The sequence below is a fragment of the Mycteria americana genome, chromosome 4 (assembly GCF_035582795.1).
Source record: "Mycteria americana isolate JAX WOST 10 ecotype Jacksonville Zoo and Gardens chromosome 4, USCA_MyAme_1.0, whole genome shotgun sequence".
In the NCBI taxonomy this organism is placed as follows: Eukaryota; Metazoa; Chordata; class Aves; order Ciconiiformes; family Ciconiidae; genus Mycteria; species Mycteria americana.
In genome coordinates this window covers 12,523,898-12,546,694 of record NC_134368.1, presented here as the reverse complement: position 1 = coordinate 12,546,694, position 22,797 = coordinate 12,523,898, and the positions used below count along the sequence as shown (strand labels likewise).

General features: G+C 41.2%; 1 protein-coding gene across 1 annotated transcript in view; it reads left to right on the top strand.

Moving 5' to 3' along the window:
• CPZ (carboxypeptidase Z) overlaps window positions 1-22,519 on the top strand; it is a 36,826-nt gene extending 14,307 nt beyond the window's left edge. The window contains exons 4-11 of the mRNA XM_075499677.1: window positions 632-844; window positions 2,967-3,163; window positions 4,116-4,277; window positions 11,205-11,363; window positions 15,376-15,511; window positions 16,586-16,725; window positions 19,952-20,051; window positions 21,845-22,519. Coding sequence (XP_075355792.1) covers window positions 632-844; window positions 2,967-3,163; window positions 4,116-4,277; window positions 11,205-11,363; window positions 15,376-15,511; window positions 16,586-16,725; window positions 19,952-20,051; window positions 21,845-22,200 — 1,463 coding nt within the window. The 3' untranslated portion in view covers window positions 22,201-22,519. The remainder of the gene's footprint in view (window positions 1-631; window positions 845-2,966; window positions 3,164-4,115; window positions 4,278-11,204; window positions 11,364-15,375; window positions 15,512-16,585; window positions 16,726-19,951; window positions 20,052-21,844) is intronic.
• Window positions 22,520-22,797: the final 278 nt, after the last annotated feature.

Genomic DNA, 22,797 nt, shown 5'->3' with positions numbered 1-22,797 from the left:
CTGTGCTCAAGAAGCATCTGTTTCTCTCCCTCGTACACAGAGAGCATCAAGACAGGCAGCTCAGAGCTGGATGTTTGGACTGCCAATGTGCATTTAGATAAGCCTTGCCCTGTGTGATAGCTGTCTGTATATTTGAAATATTTTATTTAAAAACTGAAACTTTAATGCACTCATGAATTCATGACTAGTTGACAAGCTTAGCAGCTCATTAAAATAATCTCATTAATGGTTGTCACAGATTTTTGTTTGGATGAAGAAGATCCAGATAGCTGAAGACAGCTGAATCTCATAAAAAATTAATTTGATCCACCAGATTCAAAGGGAAAAAACTGTACATTTTGTGACTAAAATTGCTAAGCATGCCAAAAGCCAAATTGTAACTGGAGGTTGCAGAAAATATTTGCCAGTGTGATTAGTATGATTTTGCATTAGTATGATTTTGCAAACAAAATATGCCACAATAAACAGTGTAGGATGTACTGCATAGATTTAAGCTTTGATTGCAGCTGTATTTTCTATAATTCTACTACTGAGGAAGGTATTTTGCATAAAAGTGCAGGCATTCATACAATCCTCTGAGCACCATTTTAAACACTTCGTTAAAACACTGTGTTATAATTTTTCTTTGCAGGAGAAGTAGCTGTTGAGGAAGATTTGCCTTCAGACTTGCCAGCAACTTTTATTCAGTTCAAACACCATTCATATTCCCAAATGGTGAGCACATTGAAGAAGACTGCTTCTAAATGCTCCCATATTGCAACAACTTACAGCATAGGTCGCAGTTTTGAAGGGAAGGATCTTTTTGTGATCGAGTTTTCAACCAAGCCTGGACACCATGAACTGCGTGAGTTATATCAGTGTTGATCAGGTTGCTTGAGGGAACTCCAGATTATGTGAGTGAAAACAGGTCCTTTTAATGGGATATCACTTAAACTGTAAAAAGCACGGATTCAAAAACATTTCTCTGCCTTTGTGTTCCTGAATTACAGCGATAGCTGATGATTCACTGTAGCAATTACAGTCCAGTTGCAATTTCCTAACTTTATGACCTCAGTTTATGACCATGGTTGACATTCCTTGTTCCTAGATGTGTGACCATGTACTTTTTTGCAGTGATATGGCTATTATTTATTTGTGCCCAGCGTACAAAGAAGTTTGGATAGTTTTCTGTTACTGACCTGCCCTCTCCATCATCTACCACTTCCTCAGTCTCCTTTTATTTATCACTGTACTGTCAAACCATACACACTTCCTACAAGTAATGCCTGTGCCTAGTCTAAACATAGTCCTTCACATCCTAAAATATGTGCAACTTGTCAGAAGGCCTCAGATACAGAAGGACATTGGCATCAAAAAAGGGCAATGCAGCACAGAAAACAATCCTCCTGAACAGAGATTCAGGTCAGTACAATACCTGTCATTGTAACAGGTGAATGATACCAGGAGTTTATGTTATCGTAGTGTCTGAGCACCTTTAGGATATGTGTCCTCACAACTTTTCTGCAAAGAGGAACGGTGCTGTTGTCTGTTTTGTAGATTCATCACTGAGACAGCGAGGGACAGATTTTTAAATGTTCTAAATTCTTCAAAATGCAGATCATTTTCTTGGGGAGTATTAGGCATTATTCCCCAGTTGCCAGCTCCCAGCTCAGATACAGTACCTGACTAAATCCGGTGGACTGCTGTGGCCATTGCTGCATACCAAGAGCCTCAGGTTGCTTCTCATCAGACTAGCTCCAGCATCGAAGCAGCCTCAGCAGTGTAGCAGGACTGAACTACATCTGACTTAATACTTTACTGACATTATCATCTCGGGTCAAGCTACTGTGTCCTCTGTGTGCTATGCTGCAGGGGAGGCAGAGAAGACAGCACAGGCTGCTGTTAGCTTTGTTTACTCTCAGCCACGCTGCCTTGCATGGTGTAGAGTACTTTGAGGCGCCTTTAAACTTGATCAAGATCCCAGTAGATGTCTTTAACAGAGCAAAGACCTACATTACTATTTCCTGGCCTATCATCCTTCTTCTCTTGTGTAAAGAAAAGCAGTTGCAGGTGTCTTTTTAAGTTGATACTCCATTTGCCAGGAAAACACCAAGCCTATGAATCAGGCTTTTAAATTAAAACTGTGATATGGCCTGATAAAAGATGGTAGTTTAACATGTTACCTAGCATTTCCTTCTAAATCTGTTGCTTCATGCTGCTCAGGACAGCATAAAAGAGGGTGGAAATAGCTCTAGAGCTGGAGATTTTGCCAGCCTGAGCAAGGTGGCGTAACAGCTCTGTGCCGACCCTCCTCCAGTGCTTAGTGCTCGAGGCTGGCCAGGATGAAAGATGAAGATGAAGGGATAGACAGGAAAGGGTGGCTCCAAAGTGCATCTGTTTTCTACTTTCCATTAGCCTCTAAGGAAGGATGGAAATGGAGAGAACTGCAGGGAATTGCGAAGTTATATGTTTCTAATAGTCTTATTCCAAGGCTATTTAGCCTAAAAGCCACTTTTTATGCACGACCTAATTTATGTTCCAAACACAGGGGTAATATATTACACATCTGCAGGTCATTTCTAGGATCATCTGTGACACTATAAGGCATTGAAGCTGCCCAAGGTAAGTGAGAGTGCCAGGGGTGTATTTTGTTCCTTCCCAGCCATGGCTTGACATTTTTTTTGCAGCATTCTTTGTTCACAATTAATGATGAGACCAGCAAAAGCTTAGAGCAATGATTGCCTCTTATGGTTTGGGATTCTGAAAGTATGGACTTACTTTGTTTCACACTGTTTAAATTGTCACTGAACTGACTTGTAATGGAGGGAAATTCACCTGGAACTGGTGTGCTATGTACAGGAATGTATGCATCAAATTAGTGTAAATAAAACTTTCTGGCTCATCAGTAAGCTATTTGGGTTATCCTGCTTTTGGAAACCATCCAGGTATAATCAAATTAAAGCATCTCATTACTTCATATTTCACAGTCAAGCCGGAATTTAAGTACATTGGCAATATGCATGGAAATGAAGTTGTGGGGAAAGAACTGCTAATATACCTCGCACAGTATCTGTGTTCGGAGTATCTTCTCGGGAATCCTCGCATCCAGACCTTGATTAATAACACCAGAATTCATCTCCTACCTTCACTCAACCCTGATGGGTATGAACTGGCTGCAGAAGAGGTAAAAGACTTTTTATAAGGAGCTGTTCAGTGCTTCATGTTTCTAAAATTCCCCATGGGAAAGGCCAAACTGGGAGGGCAGTGCCAAATAGAGGGGGGACTGTTAATAATCAGCAGCCAGAATCCCAGCCTGGTTTGCTGGTAGGTTGCTTTCCAAAGGCAATGTGAACAGAGCTAAGAGAAAATCAGAGCCACATTTGTCATTTTTGCTCTCTGCATGCGATGACGTGGGAATGACTGTGTTACTTTTTCACACATTTAGCACTCTCTGCTATCAGTTCCAGAACAAAATGCCCACTGACTCACTTTAATGACTGTTAAATTATTTTGTAAGGAAATGTAGTTTAATACTGTGGAATAGATATTCTTCCACTTGTAGAAAAGCAGGTATAATATAATGTGAATATTTTCTGTACTGTCACGCTTTCATAATGGATGGCAGTTTTCAGAGATCAGCTGGTGTCTGAAGGAGACCAGTGAAAGCAAAACTTCTATTATATGTTACCTGACATTCTTCTTTTCATCTCACTTTTATCACCAGCACCATTAGCATGAAAATAGGACCTTTCTTTTCCTGCGTTGCTCATGTGGTGAGCTCTGTCTGTTGTATGAGTCTGGGGTTACTGCATTCTGCCTGGTTTTGTCTTGGAGCGTCAGCTGTATTTTCTTTTTCTCCTCCTCTAACCCACTCTGCATGCTGCTCTGTGCTGAGTAAGAAGCTGCTGTGTTCCTCTCATGAGTCACATCACTGGTGAGTGAAATGCCTCCTGCATGCTAGTTAGTGCGTTAGCGTTCATGGGGGTAAAAGATGATTAATAAGTGTTGCTTTTTAACAGTATAGACATTTTCCATTTACTTCTTTTAAAACTTCCCCGTGATTTTAAACAATTTCCACAAAGTGATATTTTGAGACAGGAAGTTATTCTGAGGTTGGCTTCTGTGTTACAAATTAGGGAGCTGGTTACAATGGATGGGTCATTGGACGACAGACAGCTCAGAACTTGGACCTGAACAGGAATTTCCCTGATTTGACGTCTGAGGCTTACAGAAGAGCTGGGATTCATGGAGCCCGCCTTGACCACATCCCCATTCCACAATCCTACTGGTGGGGTAAGGTATGAATTACAGATTTTATAAATCACATATACTACAGAGCAAGTCAGGAATTAAGAAACTGAGATTGCTTAATCTGAAGTTATTCTCTGCTAACCAGATTTTATAAGTAGGACTTATAAAAGTCTTACTTACAGTAGGAGCCAAGTCTGAGCCTGGACAGGCTCAGAATTGGCATGAAAAATCATGGTGTAGGTCTGGCCAAAGAGGCAAGTGTCACAAATCATTGGGAAACTTTGTGGATAATTTGGATTTTGCTATTTTAGATTAAGAATAATGACTGTTAGGAGGGGGTCACAAGTGTGTAATGATTCATCACTACTGATTTAAACATGCTACTGTGGTAGCATGTTAAAGACTTTGTGGACTTGGTTCTCGTTGCACTAAGCTCTACACAGGTTTGATGCAATAGTGGTTTCTGCCTTGGAAAGCATACAAAGGATTCATGTGAAGTAGTGTGGCATCAGCTTTTCACAAAAAGGATGGTTATAAATGACTGTAACCAGCTGGAGCTATGGAAACAGCCTGTCAGGCTGCATTGGTGCTGGAAGGGAGGGTTGCTGATGCCTCCCGTCCCGGGGAGCAGGATGGAGGCAGCACTGCAGGGCCTCACACTCATCATCACTAAGCTTCCTTTTTATGCGATGTCCAGGAATGCAAAGCTCAGTCCTGCCTGTGTCACTGGCAGCCTGGCAGCCCCCAACACTAGCAACTCGCAAGGGAACTTAGTTTGCCTTAAAAGAAGAAACACAGGATGCCAAATTTCTTCTGCTTTTAAACTTGTTTTATTCCAATTCAATTTTTATTGCTAACACAAAGCCTCAGACAGGTGGGGAACAGGGTTGTTTCAGCAGCTGGTGTATTAGCAGAAGATTTGAGAGACCATACTTCAGTTTTCTACTCTGCTGCAGGTGATCTCATATGAGGCCGGGTCTAAATCCCAAAGGCATCTCTGACGCTGCCCCAGTGTTTTGGTACTCCATTTCACAGTAGTGAAATCTGGATAAAAGCATCTCCCTTTCCCCAGATAATGTGCATATGAAGATGCAAGGCTGTGAAAAGCTCAGTAATGCACACTGTATCAGACCACTGATTTTTGACATAACTAAGCTCAAGAAGTTTATTCTATTTTATGCATGTAGTCGTACAGATCCCAGCTCATGTCACTATATTTCTACATGAGTATAAGGTCACAGGCTTAACAGTTTCCAACTTTTGACTGAATAATGAGAGATAACAGTGAGCTGGTAAATGCAAGTATAGTGCAGACCCTCAGATGGGAAAGAAGGGCTGAAAGCATGTGGAGCAGAGCCTGAGGTCAAATGAAAACAGCTGAAAAAGAAGGGGATTTTAGGAGAAATCTCTAGAGAGAGTAATTTTAGTTCACCCCTTTTGTGCATAATAGTTTTCATGGCTGTACATCTAAGAACCATATGTAGCTACCAAACTGAAGGTTTTCTTCAACAAATGAATGGTGTATGAACGAATATGAAGAATCTCGGGAGCAGGGTTAGGTCTAGCTTTGCAGATACCTGGCGTGAAACCCCGTTGTTTGCAGAGGGGACCTGAGCACTGCAGGTGTGAGCTCTGACATGGCTGCACTACCGAGTCTTACCTGGTCTCCCAGTGGGTTTGCTTTCCTACGGAGGACTGAGGTTTGGAGCCATCCCTGTTCTCTTTTTAGGAAACCCTCTTCCTCATCCTCTAGAGCTGGGACTTCAGCTGGGGATACCTTTGTTTCACAGCAATTCTCTGAAGATGGCTCACTTTAGTTCAGTATCTGTCGTCCTGTTCCCATAGGGCAAAACAAGATTATTCAGTTAGTCAGGAACCTGCCAGCTTTTGTAGCATAAAGTAATGTTTACTCATAAGAACATGCTAAATCAAAAATATATAATAAAACAACAGTCATGATAAATATATATATGTTTCTAGCTTACTGGGAGTCACTGTGCTATTTCAGACCCTCTTGCAGAGCCCATGTCTCTTGGTCACAGCTTCTCGCTGGGTTCCTGATTTGAGAGAAAGTGTTGTCTTGCTGTCAACCTTGTCAAGGTTGGTCATTCCATGCAATTGCAAGTCTGTTACCTGCCAGGCTTCTTGACCCACATCAATGTATGTGCTTTGCTGGGGGCGATGCTTACACAGAGATGTTCCCTGGCTTAGGAACATGAACTCACAGCCACTTACTTCAGTTCTTGCCAAGGCTGTATAGCTCAGCCACCAAGCACTGCCACCAGCCTGTCCACAAAGATATGGCTGATGATTCAAATTGTGTCTGCAACATCTCACCAGACAGAATCCTTTCTTTGCATGGCCCTTTGCAGAATCAGTAGTGAGGGTGCCAGTCTCCTGGGAGCATTTTCATGGGCTGTATTGTCCCCTGAGCTATGTGCAGACAGGCTACAGAAGTGCCTGGCACACCTAAAAAAGCCATTGAAAATGTCTTTGGTTTTCCATGGAGGTATCCAGGAAAGCTGCTTTTGCCCTTTTGGACTGGATGTAGTGGCTGCGCAGAAGACTTTGAGGTATGAAGGAAAGAATGGAGACCTCCCTCCAGCCATGTGCTCACTCTCTGTCTCCAGAGATGCAGGGTTGAAGGCCCAAACACCACTGAGGAAGGACAAACACGGCTTTGACCCCTCTTTGTATGAGTGCTCAGTGCAAGCTGTGAGCTTGTCTCACACTGTGCAGCCCAGAGTCCCCGTAACTCTCTGGATTTTCTGGCTCTAACCTCCCCACTCCCTCTTCCGAGTCCTCTCTCTGCCCTGGTTCTTCTGATGGTCTTTGGGATGGTCAGTGGTAGGCAGCCACTTGCAGAAGTTATTTTTACAACCATATATTTAGCTTTCTTAGACACTGTGTAACATCATACCAGTTTATAGAGGGCTGGATGGAGACAGCCTAACATTTCTCCCACGGTTACCCCCACTGCCTGCAGCCAGCTCTGCCCCAGCTGCAGCGTGCTGGTCACCCCGGGGTGTCTGTCACCACAGCCAAGGGACCAGGAAGCCTTGGCACACAACCACCCTCTGTCTGAGCTCTGCCTCAGTGGGTGAAGACCCAGGGTTATAAATACATCCCTTCTCCTGCAAACCTTTTCTTGTTTTTGAAGAAGAAATTGAAATAAGGTGATGGTCCAAAGATTCCAAGCCTCAGGGAACCTCTAGATGTTCTCCTGACCCCACAGTGGGTCCTGACTGAAACAACACCCAAAGCATCTCTAAAGCTATGTGCTTTGCAGAACAAATGAGGGAACCAATTTGCCTGTGACCTAGATGGCACCACAAAATCTCCTTGACGACTGCAGTTTCACGTGGTTCAGAAACCTGGCAGTAAGCGGTCTCACAGCCTCGAGTCCCTCTCCTCTGCCGGTGGTATCACAGGAAGCCAAATCAGCTCTCCCATAATGAGCTTCAATTTTGTCAGGCAGATGAACCCGTGGCTCTTACAGTAGTTGGCTTTGTGCATGCAAAAGCATTAGATTGGATGTTTCAACACCAGCCTCTCAGCTTTCATTTACTTAATAGTGTTTATTACCTGCCTTATTAAAGTAATTATCTGAGTATTGCAGGGCATTGTATAAAGATCAGAAAATGGAAATCGAGCTCCCAGCCAAACCCATAAACTCAGGAAAGCTCCTGCCTCCCCATAACCCTTGCTGTAGAGTGTGTTTTGTTCCCCGCTATTATGAATTATTGTAATAAGTGGTCTGAGGGCTCAGACTGAGAGCCTTCAGGCTTCATCTGAAATGAAGTCAGTTAAATTGGCTTGATTCAAACAGAATTTGGAAGTCTGTGCCAGTGGAGGCTGGCATAGTCATTAGGAAAATGAGTCTGGTTGCTTCTAAAAGGGAGAAAAGAAATTTTTGAAAGCCATTGAGACAGTGACTAATTGCAGTATAATTGACAGAAATGAGATTCAGGTTTAAAAAGGGTAGTGGCCATTCCCTGTACTTATGCAGAAATAATTTAGCTGTTTTCTAACTGTGCCCCAAATTGTTCTTGTGAGATAGATACTTTAAAAATGAATCTCCTCTGACTAAAAAGCAAGAGCCCTGGTGAAAAAAAAAAATCAAAACCCACAAAACCCACATGAAAGGAAAAGTCTATGAATAGTCAAAGGCCAGAGTGACACAGATAGCATCTGATATCATGTGGTGGAGCTGAACCAGGATGTGCACATTTCAAAGCCTTAATCACTGTACATGATGTCACTGAAATGCTATTAGGATAAAAATAGTGACATTGAAACTCCTGATTTTCCACAACATTCACTTCAATAAGACGTTGGCCCTGTGACACAGCGGTGTCTTGTGGGTTGTGCAGGTAGCTAGTGAGCAAGTTAGCTAATCAGGGGGAGGGACGGAATTTAGGAGCTCTCTGCGTAAAACTGTGCATTTCACCCTTGCCCACTGAATTGCAGAAGCAACTTAAAAATCTTCTTATGGAGGCTCGAGACTCCTGTTTGAAAGCAGGGCTGATTCTGGCGTCAGCCGTGCCCTCTCTGGCTGGGCAGCGGGAGCTGGGGCAGCTGCAGGCAGGGCAGGGAGCTGCTGAGAGTTTGGGGCAGCACCCTCCTGGGGAGTGCTGGTGCTGCGGGGCTTGGAGGATGCAGGCTTGTTGCCAGCTCCTCAGCCTCCCCGTGAACCCCCAGGCAGGGGCCCATGGGGCAGGCAGTGCCGCTCGCAGCCCCTTACAAGCCACCTGAGGTCTTCTGCTCTTCAGAAGAGATGGGCTCAAAAGATGAACAAAGTACTTTCAGGGTTCAGCTGAGAGTGGCTGGTTCAGTCTCAAATTCCCCTGGGATAAAGGTGATTATCAGACCATCCTAGGGCATTGTACAAAGACCAGAAAAGAAAATACTTTGACTGCTGCAGGTAGCGTTCTTCGGACACTGCCAGGTTCCTTGTCATGAAGCCTGGTGGGCTCTTTTCTTCTCTAACCTCTGTGTAGTGTAAGTGGGTGTGTGAGACCGCAAAAAGTGCAGAGCATTTGTCCTTTCCTTTCAGAGTGCCCTTTATCTGCCTTTTAAAAAATGTTTTTCAGGTCATGTCCTTCCTGGAAGCTCTGTCTAATCTTCCCAATTATACAAAAAACCTTGGTTAGGTTTCTGGTGTGCAAAGTGCATTCTGTGTGTTCCTGAGTTGGTCAGACTTTACCTGTTACATTTCATCTTCTATTTAAGCGGCCTCTTTATAATAATGAGGTTGAAAGGGTTGCAACACAGAGATTCATAGGCTACCACTAGGTTGACAGATAAACTGGACCTGGCCTGTTTCTCCTGAGGACAAGTAGAACAATCTGACTTGTGTCCATATGCTAACCACACACTACTGATGTAAAGATTCACCTTACAACACTGGGAACCCTCAGGTTCCTATTTCTTCCCAAGTACAAGGTACAGCCTTTTCAAATAGCACGGCTGCAGTGGCTGGAGGCACTAGCTCAGCTCAACGACTTCAGAATGGCTTTTTAAGGAAACCTGAAATCTAGGAGAACTCAGTTAATAACTATGGCATCTGAAGGGAGGTAGCCTCCTGCCTAGGTCAGGACTGGGCAGGGTGATGTCTTCTTAAATCATTCCTGGTAAAACTCTATTTAGACATGGCTTTTTCCTGAGGCCCTTGGCTTTCTACTTCATTGCTGGGAGCTGTAATACGTACATGGTGCACCTTTGCTTCACACTGTTTTTCTCTGCTCCGCATCTAAGTTTGTGCTACCCGCTGCATCCCCAAAGCTGTGATTTACCAATAGCAGAATAGGGACTAATCCGAAGAAAACAGGAGTTACTACTATTGCAACCCTAATGTATAGGTCTTTAGGTTTTTGTTTGTTTGTTTTGTGTTTTTTCCTGCACATTGCTGACTTGATTCACTGTTACTAGTTATTAGCACTCTGGGATCCTGGCTGGATGATTTTCTAACGGCTGATGGAATCAAAGCAAAGGGTGATATGCAATGTTAGCAGCACTATGCAGATGCTGGACTAAGTCCATCATAACAAAGCTCGTTCATTTTTTTTAAAACCTGCACAGCTGCACTTGTGCAAAGCAGAGTTCAGATTAGCAGCCTCTGCCCTCACCCAGTTTTCTCCTGGTAACTTCACAAGCTTCAAGGAAAGGAGCCTCACCTCCTCCAAGGGTACCGGCGTGTGTCTGGGCTTGCAGGGACTGGCCACCAGATGACACTGTTACCCCTAAGAATTAACTAACACTGGAGCAGGTCCGTGAAATTACTCCTCAGAAAAGGGAGATGAAGGAGCCTCCTGCATGTCGGGGGGGGATAGGTGCCTGAGCATCTTTGGGAGCCGGGTGCCCACCCCCTTGGCAGCTGTTACTGACCATGGACTATCCGAAAAACAAATATTGTAACTTATCTGCAGAATTTCACTGCAGGTAAACTGCAGTCATTGCTGTGCTTTATATGCATTAGTTTTCATTTATTCGCAGATGAACCTGGACCAAAGGATAGCAAATGAGACAATCTATTTCCAACAAGTGCTGAGAATTACAAACTCATCCCTGTATTCCAGTTTATCCATCCAAAGTCAATCTGGCTGATGCAGAAATGAAATTAGATAAGGAGTTTGGTTTGCAAGCAGTGGTACAACACCACGATATTTCAAGTCTAAAATGCTGCCATCATCACTTTGCACTGCTGAAAATGTCACTGTAATAAAAAGTTATTCTTCTGTCAAAGTTTCTCTTTCTTTTCTTTTTCAGTTTTTCCACAGTGAGCACCGTGTCTCATCTGTTCCCTGGAGCAAACTGAAACTCTTCCCCGTTAACCTTTGGGATGGAAGAGCCCAAGAACCTCATGGTTCTCCTGCCTGACACATGCCCTTCTCTGCTGGGCTTCCTCCTGCCCAGGACCAAATCCCTTTGGAGCTGCATGACTACTCACATTTTTTTTTTCTCCTGGATTTCAGGTGGCCCCTGAGACGAAAGCAGTCATGAAGTGGTTGAGATCTATCCCATTCGTGCTCTCTGCCAGCCTCCATGGGGGTGAGCTAGTTGTGACCTATCCTTATGACTATTCAAGGCATCCTATGGAAGAAAAAATGTTCTCCCCTACACCTGATGAGAAGGTAATGTTAATTTTTGCAGGGTGAGCATATCAGTATGGTTTCTGTGTGTGGAACTATAGAAACTTTTTCTTTTAACAAGTAATAAACTTTGATTTATTTAGATTGTATATATGTGTGTATATGTACGCATGTATGTATTAAATATGTAATAAATTACATGTTTATATATATAATGCATGTATATATACATATATAATATGATTTATACACTTATTTGATGTGCTTTAAAATATAGGATCGTTTACACACTATCAGCTTGGTCTGTAAAGATTTACCCATGTTTTGTGAGGCCAAACATGATTTGACAAGGCACAGATTAGGAAAACTCAGGCTTTTACTATTTAAAGGGTGAAGGCTATGACATTTTAACCACTGATTTCCAGAAGAAAAGGAACAAGCCTGACCAGCAGTGTTATTTTCTGTTGAAATCTGTAGGAAAAAAAGGCTGGCTGCCATATGGTGGCAGCCTTGTAACATTTATTCCAGGTCAGATGAACGGGAATGGTTTTTCCCTCTCTGTCCCTGGAAAGTTCCCCATTTGGGACTCATTGTAAATCTTCTGTGAAATTTTTTGCCATCTTTCCTATTTCCCTTTGGTTTCCTCAATCTAGTATTCATTGCCGACATGCCCACTAGGAGCACAGCTAGCTTTTCAGCCTTCTAGCGTATGTTAAAAATGTCCCTGGTCTCTTAAGAAAAAGTGGTTCATTATATAATGAACAGCAGCTGAAAATAGTCAGAAGTTGATCTTTGACTTGAAGCATCCCTCATCTTTGACCATATGTCTGGGCTGACTTCTTCTAAAATGACAGTTCTCACCAGCACTTATTAATTATTTAAATATTTATGACTATTAAACATTTTCTATATCAATCCATTTTTTCTGAGCTGTACAGTACCTACTGACTACGCGTGTGTGATGATGATTTAGCACTAAAATAGACCAGGCACTGCACAGTAAAAAGCCCATGTAAGAAATGTCTGGTGGGTGGTAATGAAAGCTACAGAAGCTCTTGGTGAGGACGAGGGGAAATCACAAACCTGTGCACCTATATCCCATCACTTGGGCTAGGAGTATCCTGATTTATGCATAGATGGTGGAGGAATATGGCCATGTGTGCCTTATCAAGCAGTTCACCTGTGGGATGGAAGGACAGCAGTCCCTCCCCATCATCTCCAGTCAGGGACAGCACGTGAGTTTTTAGTGAAACGATGCAGTCACACGTACAAAGTGCTCCAACACAATGCAGTGCACAGCTGGGTAAAACCTAATGGCATGCCTGGTTTGCAACAGTGTAAGACACAGGTGGCTGCTGCATAGGCAGTGGCTGCAAAGCCTGGGAAGATAGCTACAAACTTGGAAGGTTGAAACATACAGGGGAGGGCTGGGGATGTCCTCAATTAAAACCAATTTTTCAGATGAGTCAGCATAGGAACCTTAACAACGCTACCAATATCACTTTAAATTTTGCCCAGAAAGTTATAAAACTTGTACCTGTGAAGTGACCTGCATTTAAGTAATGTCATCTGCAGCTGCTGCTGCCAGGGAACCTGCATCCTGAAATATAGCAGCTTGTATTAGCTGCCATACGTTAGCCATAACCCTTGTTCTGACTGCTGACCTGTCGAATTTGCCATGCAAGGGGAAACGAGGTAAATTTGCACCCTTGGTTGCAGCCCAGGGTGAAATGCTGCAGTGCAGATAATGGCCAGAAATTAAAAAGTCAAATTCTGCAAAGTACATTCAAACCAGGTTGCCCTGTTTGAAAATGCATCTGGGTGCTGACACCTCCCTGTGTCCCTCATGGTATATGTGCGGTAGCATGAGGATCCGCTTGGCAACCGCTCCAAGACACTGCAGATTTCAAGCCTCTTTAGCCTGCATCACAGTATGGCCTGGTACCTGCTGAGACCAAGCAGTCTCAAAGCTGGACCATGTCCTTACAGTCACGTTCTTGCATCTTGTTCAGCTCACCTAATCCAGAACTTTCCCATTTTTCGGCTTTCGTGGGGATGGATGTTTTTAGCGGGCTCTTGTTGCTTTGCGTTACACAAGAAGCTGCATTGATGCCAGTGTTCATGGGAGCAGAAAGGTGCACATGAAGTCAAGTTCACTCCCTTCGGTGAATGGAAACACTCCCTGCCCTCCCCCTGAAAAACCCAACCTGTGACGGACAGTGGGTAAAAGTGCTGGCCAGGGTAACGGCACTGGCCCCGTTTTACCAGATGAAGCATCACGCTTCCAAAGCCACAAGGATTCCTCTGTGTTTTTTCCCTCTGTGTTCCACTGTATTACACCTAAATATCTAAGTTTTTCTGAGGTCCGTGACTAGACATATATTAGCTGCTAGGTGATAATAAATGTATTTCTATCTGAGCACATTTTAACCTTTTTTTACAAAAAGTTTAACTTTTTTTTTAAAATCAAGTTCACTTGATTTTGGATTTCTCACTTTGTCTTCTCACTACCACCCATCTTCGTTCACTTGCACTAGTGGCCAGGCAAAAGCCTTATGCCTCTTGGTGTGAAACAAGAGAAGAAAGACTTGGTCACTGAAGGTAAAACATCTGCAGATGTCTTTGGGAAAGGTGAGGAACTCCTTAGTCACATAGGCATCTTCTAAACTTTTAGCAAATATCTTCCACAGAAGGTTTAGAACTAGAACCCAAATTCCTGTAGAAATTAAAGGTATTGGGCCTGGCCCCAAACTATTGGCAGTAAAAGTTCTTCTTAACATATTTAATTAACATCCATTTCTTTCCAGCAGAGCTTTGAAGGAGACTTTATTGTCTGGGCTGAGCAATACTTAGACACATAGAAACTTGAGATGAAAAAGTGGTTTATATTAAGTCAGGATTTTTAGTGTGTGGTCATCAGAAGTATTTTGGTAAATTGTCTTTACACTTACATAACACTCTCTTTCCACCTTTTCTTGGTCACCCACCTGATCCCATAATTGGCTCAGCTTTGTGGTTATTAGAAACATTCGTAAATATTAGATCAAAGTTGTGTGCTTGGTTATTTTGGTCTTTATCCTTGATGACAACATCAAGGACAAAGTTTTAGGATCACTTCCAAAAATAGGATTTTAGCCACCCGACTTCTTGCACACGTTATCTTAAGCAATATGCAATGAAACTTGTCATGCTGAGTAGTAGGATCTAGTAGCATCTGATAATTGCTGTCATTTCAATGTTGAAATCTGAAATTATAGCTTTTTTAGATGAGGTTCAAATAAACAAAAAGGAGAGGGGGGATTTCTGTACAAAGTTGGAGTAAACTTTGGAGAAAAACGGTAGGAACCTGATTCAAAGAAATGGTTTCTGCAGATCACTGCTGTTTCTTCAGTCTTCACTACATATACCTGTCACTTTTTCTTTCTGGGTGGTGACTCTTCTGCTCTTCATCAGTATCAACACTCTTAGGAAATCAGTGGTGACATCCTCCATCACCACATCCTATCCTTTGCTTTTTAGGAATGGTTTCTGCCCTACAAAGAAGCAACTGTCATTGAGATCAAACTGGCAGGTTGTCCTGTGTGAGTGATAAGTGCAAAGCAAATTGACACTGTCTATTTTAAACAGCAGCGGCCAATGCAAAGACCTGGTTGGGCTGAGGCTGGTGTAGGTATTTTTGAAAGGGTAAAAATAGCAAGAGCTAAAACATAATGGGGAGAGCTAATTTCAGCTTTAAAACCTGGGACTTGAAGCACAACCGAACAAGTCCTCTACTCCTGCCCCAGATGATAGGTTGAAGCCAAGCATCACAAAATCCACTGGTATTTAGTGTTATCTCTGGCTAAATATGTCGGATTGCAGAGAAGGACCTTGGAGAAGAAGACAAGTGAAAACTTCCTGGCAGAATATCCTTGCATGGAGGTTCACCCCCTCCATTGGCCTTGAGGATGCAAGATGGCTCATTGTCTGGGCTCACAACAGCAATAGTTACTAGCAGCAATGACAGTGTTTACAGTCTGTAAAAGCAAATGTATTTCAAACCCTTTTGTTACAGATGTTTAAAATACTGGCTAAAGCCTACGCAGATGCACATCCAGTCATCTCAGACCGATCCGAACTTCGTTGTGGTGGAAATTTTGTAAAACGCGGAGGTATTATAAATGGTGCTGAGTGGTACAGCTTCACTGGAGGTAAAACCACTTTACCATCATATCAAGTGAGGTAAAACCTCTATATGACCTTTATGAGACACAAGGGTTTGAAAGAAATAATTTTATTCATTTCAGTTTGCTTTAGGTCAGACCCCTGCAAAAAGTAACTTACAAGGGATTTAAGTAGTAAAACATATGTTGGTAACATTTATATTCTGATACCATGGGATGTATTCAGCCCTGATATGACTTGAGAAAAGTTAACAAGTTATGCAAGGGTCAAATTTGTTATTGCATATAATACCATTCTAGTTTTAAAATCTGAAATGTAGAAATAAATGCTTAATGCTATGCTCTCATTCCTTAGCAGCATGAATTTGAATCCATCCTGCAGACTCTGCAAGTGCAGGTTAAATAAACGCTTTTTCAGGAAAAAATACAACAGAGACAAACATCCCATTCATTTGTGCTTAGGCTGCTAATTTGATTTCCTCAATAATAGTATTTAGTTTTCTTCAGGATTCCTGAAATACTGGCATGGATGAAATATCAGTGTTCATAAAATTTTCAGCAGTGCTTCAGTTGTGTTTTCAAATAGGACTCAGCTGGATCCCCAAATAATGATGTTGAAACTAGGCATTTAGAGAGCTTTGGGGCATGAGTGAGAATTAGGTTTAAATATCTTCGGCTTACATTTTTCTGAAAATTATATCCGATGTCTTTTGTACAGAAACAGTTTTGAACATACTAATGGCAAAAGGTTATATCTTTGCTGGTGACCCTTGGCAATCACCTCTGATACAGCCGATTATCCAATTACCATGATTAACCAATCCTTATCTCTCTATCGCTACTTCTTGGTCAGGTGAATAATAATTTTAAATTATTTTTTTGCCTGAAAGAAGTGTCATTGTCATTAGTTGATTTGTAGTTGAAACAAGTTGTAGAATACTGAATTTGCTGAATACTTTTTATGTGTGGGCCATGCGCACTCTTTACAATATGTATATCCACACCCACAAGGATTACATTCAGCTGACTGCAACAGCAAAGCTCCAGTTAAGGGTTAAATGGCTTGTTCATGATCTCTCCTTTTTCTTTATAAACCTGTAGGTATGGCAGATTTTAATTACCTTCACACAAATTGCTTTGAAGTTACCGTGGAAGTAGGATGCGAAAAGTTTCCTTTGGAGGAAGAACTGTTTACAATCTGGCATGAAAACAGAGATGCCCTTCTGAATTACATGGAAATGGTACAGCTCTGCTTTTACAGACCTTTGCACTTACAGATTTCTTCTTCATTCTTTGTCAATATTCACTTCTTTACTGTTTCCCCAGTTAGTTATCAACGAGATAGCACCAACTCAATCATCACACTCCACTCAGGACCGCAGTGCCTCAGTTTGTCTAGCAGGGCACACAGATAATATTTTGCCTGTCTTGCAGAAATGATGGAGACTGAGGACTGTAAAGGTCTTGAAAACAGTGAAAAAGGGAATTGTCTGTAAATACGTTGTGCAACATTATAAATCAACTGTCCAAAATTTAATGCTAGAGAAAACCCACATATTCAGAAAAATATGAATCAACCTTTCTCTTGAAAAATAAACCAACAAGATCTACTTTCCAGAGAGCTTCTTGGAACTTTTTCCTTTCCATATGCTGTGTTTGTGGCCCAAAACCTACTGCACAGCAGCAGGAGATTTAGCTTCAGCTGAAATGGAGACGTTCTAAGTATCTTGCTAGAAATGCTTTTTCCACACTTTTCAGCTTGATTTCTTGATGGAAGTAGTTAAAAAAGATACGAAGCCTGATCTTCTAAAGGCACAACTGTATGTCTGTGAGCATTGAAACAAGCCATTTAAAAGTAATTTTTAATAATAAGTTTAAGCTCAGCAAAAACAAGTACCTCACTGACAATAAGTAAGTGAACACAGAAACAGAAGTTGCTCATCTTTCTCTCAGCCATTAGTAGATTAGCTTTCTGTCATGCCTATTTTGATAGAGTACGCAGTAATTTAAAATTGTTAGGAGTGTTTTTATGGCCTTTCTAAGCAACCTCTTGCTATTGTGGTAAGTATTATCATTCAATAAAGTCTACAGTACAGACCACCAAACTCATTTCATTTTACAGCTGTCTGATGAAAATGAGTTTTAGTGAATCCAAATGGAGCTGGGTTAAATCCATATATATTGCAGTTGAAGTCTTCAAGATGTAAAGATTTTTATAGTGTGAGATACTGTAGAAGTCTATGCCGGAAAAGCTTTTTGAGTAAATGCAGGACAGTAAGCAAAACAACTTTGTAGATAAGGATGACTGAATTACTCCCGATAAGGATTAAGTCTGCCATAACCAATTCAAACTTTTCTTATTCTGATATATACCAGGCTGTTTGGTGTGTGTACAAATCTACTTGGCTTAACACGCAGAAGTAGAATTCATTTTCATAAATGCTGATCTCTTCTCCCCATCAGAAGTGGTATCAAAACACTCTCCCAAACTTATGTGGCACAGACTTGAGGCAAAATCAAAAATAGTATATTTACTAAAGCAAAACAAATCAACATTGTTAAAGAAATTTCAATTTTGTCATTTTTATCCCATCATGTTGTAATTGCAAAATTATTATTGAAGTCGGATGAGGTCATACTACTTTGAGTATGTCTACACCGTAAATTAAATTTAGGTCTGAGATGACTCTTCTGACCAGATTTACCCACTATCCATATGATAGATCCTCAAGTCCATGCTGAAAAGCAAATTGCAGTGCTTCATCATAATAGTTCTTAAGGGACATTTTTCAAGTTGTTATACTGAGTTGTTCCTAAACCCTCCAGTGAATAGCTCCACTCAGTACAGAATGGCTATTTAACAAGACCGGTGACAACACAGCCTCACCTTAAATAAAAAACTGCTGTCACCAGACTAGACTAGATTTTTTTTTCCAGCTTTGTATTAAGAATTACTGTAAAGTTGGATATTTTAATGTTTATTTTTAAACATCTCTATATTCCAACAGAAAAGCAAATATATTTTTTCCATTGTTTTGATGCTTTGTTCTTTTTTCTATTCTTCTTTTGTGACAAAGGATAAGAGGGAAGGAAAAATGGGAAGAAGAGAAAGAAGGGTGGGTGGAAGTGAAGTAAAGAACAGCTCAAGTTGATCATAGCAGTTCAGGGGAAAAACTGAAATGGAATTACTTTTCATTTAAAAAGGTCATATAGAGTTTCCAATAGAAAATGTTTTCATTTCAGAAGGTTGCAAAAAAAGAACCTTAAGACGTTTAATGTTTAAATACTTGGATTTTTTCCTGTTCTGTTTTGTTTTGTTTTGTTTTATTGAACTTCAAATATAGCGAGCTGCTTGTGCACCTCCTTGCATGACAGAATTCACACCACTCTTTAGTTTGTCACCAAGCACGTTTCTCATCAGCTCAAGCAGCTGGGTTCTGTGCTTGTAGAGAAGGGAAAAAGTATATTATACACACTGCTATCATGACATTCTGGCATACAGTGAAGTGTAGGCAGCAGAGCAATGATGAGTCCCAAGTAGCTAAAGAATTCCCTCATGTATTCCTATTCATTGATATTAAATAAAAATATTAACAAATTAAGGATTTTATAAATATTATATATTTATTAATGTGCATTAGTGTATTTGAGAATTATTAACAAATATGGTGTTAAAGATTGTACATTAAATAATACTAATATAGAAGTATCCATCTTATTCTTATTTTATTCTTACGCTTCTCCTCTACTTTAAATTAGTAACTGTCTGTCACAGGACAGTTGTTCAGTTTTGATTCTTTATCTCTAAACAGTTTGGGATCCTTTTAGATGCAGTGAAAGAAAATGAAAACTATATATTTCAACTAATACTAAAGACCTGGTTTCCTTATACAACCCGCATTAATTGATTCTACTGCCAGGATGGCAGTGTATTGTTTGATAAGTGGTACTGTCTGAAAGCTAATAATTCTGCTTGATTCTGATTTATTTCACACATCTTTTAGTGCTGCACTTTGAATAGATTAAAGGGCCATTGCTTCATGCAGAATTAACTTCACTCATAGTATCAGTGATGCCTTCTCATTGTGTATAGAGCATCAGATTGTTTTTTAAAGCCTTAACTTGTCATTTCTTTGTGGTTCTGGGTCTAGGGCAGACATTCAGAAACAGTTTTTAAATACTGCGGTCAGATCATGAGGTGCCAGTGGTCTGTGCAGAGAAGGGATGCTCAATGCAGAGCCACACATCTAGCCCAAGAAAGCTCTTGTTCCGTTATCCCTTCCCCTCAGCCCCCTTGGAGCTCCCAAAACAGAGGATGTGACATAACGGGGCGTTAGTGCCCAAGAGCCTCTATAATGGGTTGAACCTCCTGAAAGTTGTTTCCTCTCTACAGGGCTTTCCTTGTAGAAGATGAGGAGGTGGTACTGTAATAAATGACTCCCATCTAACTTTGCTTTGCTTTGCCAGGTTCATCGGGGGATAAAAGGAATTGTATCTGATAAGTTTGGCAACCCAATAAGAAATGCTCGTATTTCAGTCAGGGGCATCCAGCATGATGTCACCACAGGTAACATTTTCAGTTTGAGTGTTTTCCTGGGGCAGGGTGAAAGCACTGAGAGCTTAACCTGCAAAAGCCTTGTCGTATTTGATAAAAATGGCACCTTAACAGAGAATTGAAGGCTCAGCTGTGGGTTCGTTTCTAGAATAACAGGAGAAGGCACGTCAAACTGGCTGTTGAGTCTCTGGGATGTTGTGTCTCTGGGATGACGCAGTCCTTGCTGTTAAAACTTCCACCTGGAACTGTCTGCTGTCCATCAAAACCAATGTGTCTTCAATGACATTCACGAATCCACCCTTATGTGTCATGTTTGGGGGAGTAGGGCAATAGCCCTGCTCAGGGGCTGTAACTCAGCATGTGGAGGTGTGGAGCCCTGGTAGAATAAGTTAGTTGAAATATTGTGAGCATGAGTTGTAGACATTAGAGTGGGGTCCACACTGACTTTAACAACAGGAATAACTGCAGTGATTGAAGGGCAGGCAACATTTTTTGTTCATGTAGAAAAGCATAAATATATGCGATTTTTGAACAATAGTTATATCAAATGCAAAAACCTAGAACATAGAATTATGTTCACTTTATACCTGTTGCCAGCTGGTAAACATGTATTGAGGCATATGCAACTGTTAATTTTCACAGTCATAAAGTTCTGAGCTTTTAGGCTCTCATTGAAATCAATGCTCTCATTTTATTATTGATTTCAGTGAGAACAGGGTAGGCCATAGGAGTTCAAAATAGAAGACATGAATGGTAACATTTTGCTCTAATGATAGTTGTTGAATCAATTCGGAAAGCCAGAATGGTTTATAATGTAGTGGATGCTTTCCAGCTTTCAAAAAACTAACATTAGAGGGGATACAATACTGGAGATGATGCAGATTCTTGAGGCTGGTGGGAGACTCTGGCATGAATTAGGGTTTTTTCCAAACTTCTTCCCAGACAATGACTTTCCATTGGCAGTGGACCTTTAAAGAATTAAGAATTAAATAAAAAATGTGTTTACATTGAAGGAAAAAGGAGTATTTGTTCTTGAGTTAGGTGGGGTTAAGAATGTCATATGATTAAAGTGTCTTTTAATTTCAGTGTTAAAAAAGACTGAGGACTTCCATGAGAAAATAGCATTAATGCAGTATTAACTGAGTTGAGAAACTTACCATTCAAAATAAAGGAAATATAAAATGAAGAATAAATATTCTGTTTTAAAACTCCCTATTTTTTCCTGCAGGCTTTAACCTTCAGCTGGAGGAAATTTACACCCATTTTACACTAATGGCAATTTATACCAGCTGCAGCCCTGACTCCATAGTCTTACGTGCTATAATGTCTGCACAGTAATTGAATGTAATATAATAAAAGCAGGGATTTCTTAGCTCCTTAGACATGCTATATATACATATAGATATATATTGCAGCCTGGATTCTGCTTTCAATTTCTTAAGTTTCACATAGCTTTAAGTTCATTTGATTTCTTTGGAGTTATTCCTTCTACCCCTGGGAAAGCAGCATGAAGGAAAGCTTCCCTTCCCTGTGATACAGACACAGCAGTTACTGACATTTTGTATGTGCATTTTACTCCATTAGCTCCTAAAGGCCAGGTTCTCACAGGTGGAGTCTCTATTTGTCATTCAAGAGTTTGCATCTGAACTTTTTTCAAAATCTGAATCAAAATCTGAGATCCTTTCAAAACCTGCCCCCTAAATGCTTGTGCTATCTGTGCGTGCGCGTGTATGTGAGTATGTAACTATAAAGGATGCAAAACTAAAAACTAAGCTAAGTTTTGTTGTGCCTTTACCTTTCCCAAGCTGCTGATGGAGACTACTGGCGACTCCTGCCTCCGGGGACATACATAATCAGTGCCCAGGCAGCGGGATACAGCCGGGTGATGAAGAGGGTCACTCTTCCTGCCAAGATGAAACGGGCTGGGCGAGTTGACTTTGTGTTGCGACCTGTTGAGGCTTGGCCCAACAAGCTCCTCCGCCGGTCAATGGAAGACATGTATGACCCATACGACCCGCTGGAACTTTTTGACCCTCACGCCCAACACGGGCAGCCCGAGGCTCGAAGTGGGTCACCGCCGGGCAGGGAGAAGCCCTGGTGGTGGTCTTACTTCAGCTCTCTAGACCTGCACAAACCTCTGTGGCTACTCAAGCAGCACTGAATGGCGTCACGGTGCTCTGCTCACCTGGCTCTGCTGCCCTTCCACCCGACTCCACATGCCCTCACTGCTCTTGGCGGTATTTAAATCTCTTTCATTTGAAAATACAATGTTAATTCAAGCGTGCTTACTTCTTTTGTTTTCTCTTCACACACAACTGAGTATGTTCAAGTGTTTTTGTATATTAAAAACAATGGTGCACCCCCATTCAAAGGCCAGATTTTATGCATTTTTTTTTTCTTGGTAATGCTCTGTACTTCTGCCCATGTAGTTAATCATCACATTCATTATTTATTAGGTTCTAAGTACCTGCAGGAAAATATTCCTGATCCTTTAATGCATTTTTGTACGTCTTAACACATTAATGACTATATACTAAAAACAACTTTCAGAAACATTCAGAAAACTCTCTTATTTCTTCTTTTTACATTATTTTAGCATATTAAGTTCAGTTCATTAGCTCTTCTAATACAGCTCACAATGTTTTTTTAAATCCATTATGTGATATTGACATTGATTTCGGACCGAAAAAGAAAATCATTAAGGATTAGGAATTTGGAAATAAATCTGCATCTGAATAAGTAACATGTTCAGTAGGAT